General features: G+C 36.9%; 1 protein-coding gene across 1 annotated transcript in view; it reads right to left on the reverse strand.

Annotated features, from left to right (window-relative positions):
- Positions 1–8,828, reverse strand: part of LOC107703742 (complement C3-like) — a 52,990-nt gene that overhangs the window by 27,328 nt on the left and 16,834 nt on the right. The window contains exons 10-17 of the mRNA XM_016506464.1: positions 8,106–8,177; positions 7,695–7,892; positions 5,950–6,055; positions 5,401–5,483; positions 4,438–4,580; positions 3,941–4,147; positions 3,727–3,787; positions 3,454–3,537 (exon numbers count right to left, since the gene is read on the reverse strand). Coding sequence (XP_016361950.1) covers positions 3,454–3,537; positions 3,727–3,787; positions 3,941–4,147; positions 4,438–4,580; positions 5,401–5,483; positions 5,950–6,055; positions 7,695–7,892; positions 8,106–8,177 — 954 coding nt within the window. The remainder of the gene's footprint in view (positions 1–3,453; positions 3,538–3,726; positions 3,788–3,940; positions 4,148–4,437; positions 4,581–5,400; positions 5,484–5,949; positions 6,056–7,694; positions 7,893–8,105; positions 8,178–8,828) is intronic.

Raw genomic sequence — 8,828 nt, forward strand, 5'->3', positions numbered from 1 at the left:
AGACATTAAACAGTATATTGTATGTACAGATGTGCTATAGACTAATTATGCAAGGGAATGTGGATAGATGTAAGATATATTAAATCAATAACATACATGTAATAAATATAAGGATAGATAGTTGGGTATTTCACATGTTTTATTGCACAGAGAACATTTAACTGTTCATGAGGTAGATGGCCTGAGGGAAGAAACTTCTCCTATGTCTGGTCGTTCTGGTGCTCAGTGTTCTGTAGCGCCGGCCAGACGGCAACAGTTCAAAGATGAAGTGTGCTGGGTGTGAGGGGTCCAGAGTGATTTTGCCAGCTCTTTTGCTCACTCTGAGTGCAGTTCTTGGAGAGTGGGGACGTTTTGTCACAAATAATTCGCCCAGCAGTCCGGACTATCCGCTGAAGTCTTCTGAGGTCAGATTTGGTAGCTGAGCTGAACCAGACAGTTATAGAAGTGCAAAGGACGGATTCAATGATGGCGGAGTAGAACTGTTTCAGAAGCTCCTGTGCCAGGTTGAACTTCCTCAGTTGACGAAGGAAATACAACCTCTGCTGTGCCTTTTTCACAATGAAGTCAATGTGAATGTCTCACTTCAAGTCCTGAGAGATGGTGGTTCACATGGTGCCCAGGAATCTGAATGACTCCACTGTTGCTACAGTGCTTAATGTGTAAAACGGTGACATTGGAGGACCAAATTCAGTATTAATAATTACTATTAATACTACTAACACTATTAATATTAATAACCTTAATAATAATTTTACTATTAGTAAAATACTATTTACAGACAAGCACAATAGCCGAGAATATGAATGCAAAACGCTAATGCACGTTAAGCTTTTTCTCCCCATAGAAAACAGTTATGGACGAATGGAGAAAACACTAAAAAGGCTAATGGACAAAGATGGTGATATAAAAAGACCAAATGTGGTATACAGTTTATTAAAAAAATATATTACACACAGGAAAGCAGATGAGCCCAGAATATGAACCCAATGCGCAAAGTTTCACATGTTTTCTTCCCCGTAGAAAAAAAAAAACATTATAAAGAAAACTCTTAACGTGGCTTTTCTATGGGGGAGAAAACGTTTAACGTGTAGTTCAGCTCATATTCTGGGCTCATCTGCCTGCATGTTCACAGTAGCCTATATATATATATATATATATATTATAATTTCTGTAGCATAGCCTATTTGGTCTTTTTCATCACCGTCTTCATTAAGCCACATTAAGTGTTTTCTTTAGAATGGCTTCTATGGGAGGAAAACGCTTAACGTGCAAATTAGCACTTTCTCTTCATATTCTGGGCTCGTCTGCTTTCCCGTATTACTAAACTGTATAGCCTACCAAATTCTGCCTTTTTATACCACTGTCTTAGTATTAATTAAGCATCTTTCTATGGGGGAGCATGCAATTTAGCACATTACGTTCATATTCTGGCTCATATTCTGCTTGTCTGTTAATAGTATGCTTTACTGGATTTGGTCCTCCACTGTCACTGTTTTAGTACATGAAGCCACATTAAGCGTTTCAGAATGTCCCAAAACCGTGCCTTGAACTACCGACTGTATTTCCTTATACTTGAGTCCAAGTTCAAAATAAAACTCTATGAACCGCTCCACTGTGAATGTATGGAGCTGTATGGACCACAGCAACCTGTAAAGTAAACAGGAAGTGTTTGTCCGAACTCAACAGGTTTTGCGAGAGAACGCAAATATATTTGCAAGCGAACGCAATGTTTCTCGGGGGAACGCAAGAGATTTGAAAAAGATTTTTTCCTCCCACATCGTATTTTTTCTCACCAACATGTCCCTTTAAGGGTTCTGTAGTATACCTACAGTTAGGGTGATATTAAATGGCTTAACCCGTGATTTAAGATTTTAGCCATATTGCCCATCTAAGTCATTCATCCCACTATCAACAGGAGCTTCATGTAGGCTTTCTTGTATTTGGTTTGAGACCAGAAGGTGTCACTGTGGCCTCAAAGCTTACAACTCACCTAGTCTGGCTCGATTACTATTCCTGAGGTATAGAACGCCCTACACATTACCCTACGGACAAAGAAATGTAGAAATAAAGAAATTTGAAAATAAATAATTGTAGAAATAAATACAAGAATAAATAAATAAATGTGGAAATAAATAAATATGTAAATAAATACAGAAATGTGGAAGTAAATAAATGTATAAATAAATAAAATAAAAAATGTGGAAAAAAATACACATAAATAAGGAAATAAAATATATATTTTTTTCTTTTTTGTATATTTCTATATTTATGTATTTGTTTATTTTTGCTTTTTTACATTTCTTTGTATATTTATTTATATGTGTATTTATTTCTCATTTTGTCAGGTTTGGCATTTCATAGATGAGTATCCTAGCAGAGGATACACGTTGGCCACATGTTACGTCAATTCACTTCACTGAATGATTCATTCATGAATTGTATTGAGTGGATTGCAGCTGTTCTCAAGTAAACAACTCACTGATTCAAATTATCCAGTCAGAGTGAGTCAATTCAGTGAATTCACAAGTCTGCCTCAAAATGAGCCAAGAACAGGCGCACGACTGATTGTGCGAAAAGTAAATAAGTCCAATTTTTTTAGACTAGCAGAGGATACACGTTGGCCACATGTCACGTCAATTCACTTCACTGAATGATTCATTCATGAATTGTATTGAGTGGATTGCAGCTGTTCTCAAGTAAACAACTCATTGATTCAAATTATCCAGTCAGAGTGAGTCAATTCAGTGAATTCACAAGTCTGCCTCAAAATGAGCCAAGAACAGGCGCACGACTGATTGTGCGAAAAGTAAATAAGTCCAATTTTTTTAGACCTTGTTGGAGCATTTTATTTTTTGCATTCATATTTGACCTCAACATGTATAAATACCCTGGTAGGAAACCACTGATTTAGTCTATGATGCCCAGTTTTTGTCTGTAACCATTAACTAAGTCGGCAAGTGTATGACGCCTTGTGTTTAAGAATCTGTTCAGATTTTAAAAGTCGGATAGTGTATTTCAGACTTTTAACACTGCGTCTACACTGGACGGGACTGCCACAATTTGAGGCTTTCTATGCTGAATGCATCAAATGAAAGTTCAGAATACATTTGTATATTTCGCTGAATGTGGTTTATTCATCTCTGAATATGGTTTCGGTGATCACAATGTGTCCTGTGTTCACTTAAATCTGTTTTAATGTGATCAAGTGCTATCTGATTGTGACCCACTCAATGAAAACACACGTTAATGTAAAAAAACGTGTAAATAAAAGTGACTGCAATTATTACAAACCATCCCCCAACACTAAGTACTGTAGTATAGGCATTGTACAAGTACTACAAAAATGGTTGTGGACATAGAGGAATAGACAGATGAGATGATTGTGAGATGATTGTGGACTGTTAAACAAAACATGTATACAACTTTAAAGAAATACACATGTATTTTCCTTACCAGTAATTGAGATGAATGTGTTAGCAGGTGTGTCTGGAAGCCGATCAGCTGGTATGTCAGCTTTAAGAAGTATAGGTTTTTCCTCTGATCGAGAAATTAAGAAGAACATGAAGATGAAGAAAGAGTCATGAGTCATAAGCTGATCACATTTTGTACAGCAACAATGCACAAGTGAGCAATAATGCATAATTTGCTGAAAGTATAATGTGTGTAATGTTGTATAGTGGAAGTGTAACAGAGTGATGTTATTGTGTGCTTCACAGTAAATCTCACCATTCTTAGCAGGATTGAGCTCCACATTTTCTCTTTGTAATGAAATCAGCACACCCTCAGACTGAAAGAGAGAGAGAGACTGTTAACTACCCATGATGCTCTAGTTTATCTATTTAAACTATGACAAACATCTGTTGATCATTACATTAACAAATAACCAAATCAAATAAAACAAATGCCACAAGTGACAATCACTGATTCCCATCAGACGTACCACCACCTTCAGCGGCTTTCTCACTCCATCAGAGAAATCAAATGCTGCAGCTTTCACCTCAATATCATGATTTCCCAGCGTCATGGGAATAATCACATATGAAACAGCTATGCTGGAGCCTTTGTCAACAGATACTGTTGTTCTGTATTTGCCTTTCTTACTGGCAGAGCTGCAAACATCTTCTGTCTCCATGAACTCCACACGCACCTGGATACAACAGGAGAATGAGACTCAAACTGCTTCAATATCCAGAGGAAACTTCCTCCCAAGTAAAAAGCATTTGATTTGAATATGAAATGCGCAATGAAGGAGGATATTTGTATTTTAGCACTGGACAATAGACTACACTTTTCTTCAGTTTTAGTCATAATCAGAATCCATATATGTTGTCATTAGCAAATTATTTGACTCAAGCATTAATGGTTACTATGATGCAAATGGTTGTAATGTATACTAACATTTCTGAATGCATTTTTTTAATATTAAATCAGATCTACCTTCTTCAGATTCATTGGGGTGAAGTTGTGAATAATGGCCTTGATTTCCAGTTGTTCACCACGCACAGCTGAGTAAGGTATCTTTAGGTCAATGAAAAAGCTCTTAAAAACGACCATCTCCTCAGGTTCTGCCACACAGATGCCTTTGAGGAAGAACACAGACACACAGAAGGATTTAAAGCAGCAGCTCCTGGATGATAATAATAATAAGTTTAATTTCCCAAGCTCAAGGACACTGCACAATGACAGAAGCAAATACATTCCTACATACATGGACAAGACATTTTCCAAGTCCAGAACATGTGGTTGCAGTTGCATACCACAGTAATAATACAGTATTATAGAGAGGAAAAAAAATATTATACCAGGTAACATTAACATGACATTATAACAGGTAATATTGGTGGAACATATAGGTTTTGAGTTTAGACTTAAATTCGTGGAGTGTGGTTATTGTCCGGAGAGCCAGGGGCAATGTGTTCCAAAGTTTGGGAGCCATAGCAGAGAAAGATCTACCTCCCATAGATAATAGGCGAAATCTCGGAACACAAAGTTCAACTCCAGATGATCGAAGTGGACGAGAGGGAATATATGGAGAAAGCAGGTCAGAGAGATAGGTAGGTGCAAGACCATGGAGTGACTTAAAGGTAAGCAGAAGAATTTTATAAATGATACGAGAGGACACAGGTAGCCAGTGGAGGTTGAATAGAATAGGAGTGATATGTGCAGACCGTTTAGTGTAAGTTAGCATTCTCGCTGCAGAATTTTGAATATATCGCAATTGAGAGATGGAGCGTACTGGTAATCCAGAAAAAAGAGCGTTGCAGTAATCAAGGCGAGATGTGATTAAAGCATTTACTAGTAATTCAGCATCTTTTGGACTGATGAAGGAACGGAGTTTGGCATGATGATGATGATGATGTTTTTCAGAGCATGTATTCTGGGTTTGCAGCTTCTCCTTACCAAGTGTTGGTGACAGACTGACAGCCAAGATCTGCCAGGTAGTGATAGAGTCTTTCAGGTACATCACTTTTTCTTTGTCTGTACTGTAAAAAAAAAAAAAACCTTTTTGAGTTATTATTTTACATTGACTCAGTTAAGTTGTAATATACTTAGAATATGAAGTATTTTCAACATGACAAATTTAAAGTTAATCAAACTTTTAAATTTATGAAAGTAAAGTGAACTTGATTTTTTAAGTGACAGTTTTTTAAGTGTTAAATTCACCTAATTTGGCGTATTTTCTTAGGTCAGCCAATTAAATAATTATTTAATTAAATTTATTATTTTATTTCAATTGTAAATAATTATTTTATTTCAAATGCTTCAGTCATGTTTTGGTTGACAGCCTCTTCCATTCACATTTAAATTAATTTCTGCTGCAAATAATAACTGATCTGATGTCAGCTATTGAAACAAGAAATAAGCCAAATAATGCTGTTCATTTGCTGCGAGTCACTAGGGGTGTGAATGGAACTCAACGCAACTCATGTCTAAAAGTCTCCTACTCACCATGTGTCACATAGCTCAAACTCATCCCAAAACCAACTCTCAGGGAACTGTGTACGTGACACGATCTCTTCAGAGTCTGTATAATACATTTCATCATCATCTTCGCCTGTTATAAAATAAAAAATTTAAAAAAATAAAAAATGTGAGAGAATTGACCTTTTAGTGCAGGGGTGTCAAACTCAATTCCTGGAGGGCCGGAGCCCTGCAGAGTTTAGATTAAACCCTAATTAAACACACCTGGGCCCTGTTTCAATAAGGAGGTTCAACCAACTCTGAGTTAAAACTTGAAATCTGAGTTGACTAAAGCCGGGCTCACACTGTGCGATTTTTTAAAAGTCCTTTAGGATTGTACTTGTCAGACTGTAAGAACATGATGATCATGTCACACTGTGGGATCTCAGTTGTCATTAATGTCAGACTGTACGACAGTCAAGACGCGTTAAAAACGGGTGCGCGCAAGAAAACTTGTCCGGAGTTCTACATTATCAACCTATACACGTTCAGTGACTGCGAGCTGCATTGCACGCGGGGCTGTAATGTTGGCTATCATTAAAAGTATATGAATGGCGGCAATACCGGTGTATTTAAGAAGAATAGAGTAAGCAGCACTACACACCCACATGAAAACAGCAGCGCAACTGGTGTTTATCATAATAAAGGCAAAGTATAATTTGAATTCCGTGAGCGGAGGACGAAAGCGCCGGAGTTTATGCGGTTGGAAGAAATCTCTAGCATTAATTCTGATCATGGCTTGTCTTGAGAAACAAAGCCAGATTGACGTTCGTCGTAGGAGAAGTCACACTGCAGGACTGTGCGCCAAATCTTCTGACACTGCCAGAAGTTCGTTGGAGGTAAAATTTGATCGCAACGGCCATTAACCGGCTGTCGGTGAACATGTCAAACTAACGATCAAAGACTACAGATTTTAGACTAGGATTATAGGAATCTTTTAGGATTTTCAAAATGTGTCTCAGATGACCAAATCGTGGCACACTGTGCGATTTTGGCCACGATTTGGTCATCAGCTGAATCAATGCAAAGTCCAAAAATGATACACATAGACAACAGGATTTTCTGAGGACACACACTAAGTTGAGTCAAATATCAGCCACAGAGATCGCTACAACTGAGAAAAAAATAAAATATATAACATTTCAACTGCACAGCTATGTCATCAATCAAATTTATATTCATAATAAAAAATTGTATTCATCTTCATTATCCAATGACTAGCCTATCTACTTTTACTATAACCACAGTTACTACTTTAGTAATTATGGCTCTGTGCCAGCCAAAGCAGCTCTACTGCTGGGAACAACTATACTCTGAACTTTGGTTTTAGAGGGTATAAAGTATTTCCATGTCAGCGGGCTCAAGTCAAGTCATGAGTCGTTGTTGTCAAAGTCTAAGTCAAGTCACAAATCTTCTTCAATTGTGTCGAGTCACAAATCATCAAATTTGGGACTCAAGTCCAAGTCATGCGACTTGAGTCTTCAACCCTGTTCACCCAGTGCTGTATAAGCAACATAGTGAAATAGAACCTCTGGAATCTCTTCATCAGACAGCATCTTAAAATGTAAAACACATGCCACCTATGGAATAGAACAACGGCTACTGTCCCATAATGGACATAAAAAACAAACTGCAAAAGCAGCTCCCTGATGGACTGAGTTCAGTGGTCTGGGTGTCGTCGTCCTGCTATTCTACCATGTGATATAATTAAGATATTTTGACAATATATTTACTCCGAGCCAGAATCATCTCCTCCTCTTCGGTCTTCAAGTTCTTGCTGGTTTTCATTTTGTTGCAGCAGTCCAGGAAGGCCTTGACACACTCTGCCCCATCGACGATGTACGTGGCTCTTCGTTCACATGTGTAGCCTAGTTTATTATTCCGCATTCCATCAAAACAGCACTGCTTCAGTTCACCAGAGTATTGACCAGCTGAGAAGACAATGAGGGAAGTAGGAGAATGTGGTGAGAATTACTGGCGGAAAAGATACAATTCCCTAAAACGTGAACAGTGACTTAAAAAGAGACACAGGAGCTTTAACACAGCAAAAAAAAAAAAAAAAAGGTTTGAATGGTAAGAGTAATTTGAATGGTAATCTGATTTGAATTGTAAGAGTAAAATTGGAGTAAAGTCCAGCTTCTCACCCAGTGTACTAGTGATCTGCAGGAGACTCTCAGATCTTCGTTTTCTCTTTGCAGGGACGGGACATTCAGTCACTAGAGGACAATTCATTTGAATAAATTAGCATACTGTAAAACTCACTCAGAGATGTTAAATTACACAAGATTCACAAATGTTCCAAAAAGTAGACAAAAAATTGTAAAGTTGATTGCTTGACCATTTTTAATTTTTGAGTGCTTAACTCCATGTATTGGTAAGTAAATAAATAAATACAATAAAAATAAAAATAAATAAACAATAGGACAAACAAAATAGAAAAAAATACAAATTAAATAAGTTTCTCAGGTACAGTGGCCTAGGTTTATTTAACATGTTTTAAGAAATACTACAGAAATGGAATAACCAAATGTAAAAATAAAACGCTCTATAGTCTTCATTGTAGGAATTACATATAAAATGACACATAATAAAGATACAAAAGTGATTGGTTGATTTATACATTGATGTAACAGATGGCAACAGTTTATTAGGCTGTCCGTTTAAGAACGAATGCATGGATCTACATTTACATTTAGTAATTTAGCAGATGCTTTTATCCAAAGCGACTTACAAAAGAGGACAATAAAAGAAGTCAAAACTAACAAAAGAGCAACAGTATATAAGTACAAATGACTCGGTTAGCCTAACGCAGTACACGTAGCAAGGTGTATATATATATATATATATATATATATATATATATATTA

The sequence above is a fragment of the Sinocyclocheilus anshuiensis genome, unplaced genomic scaffold (genome assembly GCF_001515605.1).
Source record: "Sinocyclocheilus anshuiensis isolate Anshui unplaced genomic scaffold, SAMN03320099.WGS_v1.1 scaffold274, whole genome shotgun sequence".
NCBI lineage: Eukaryota > Metazoa > Chordata > Actinopteri > Cypriniformes > Cyprinidae > Sinocyclocheilus > Sinocyclocheilus anshuiensis.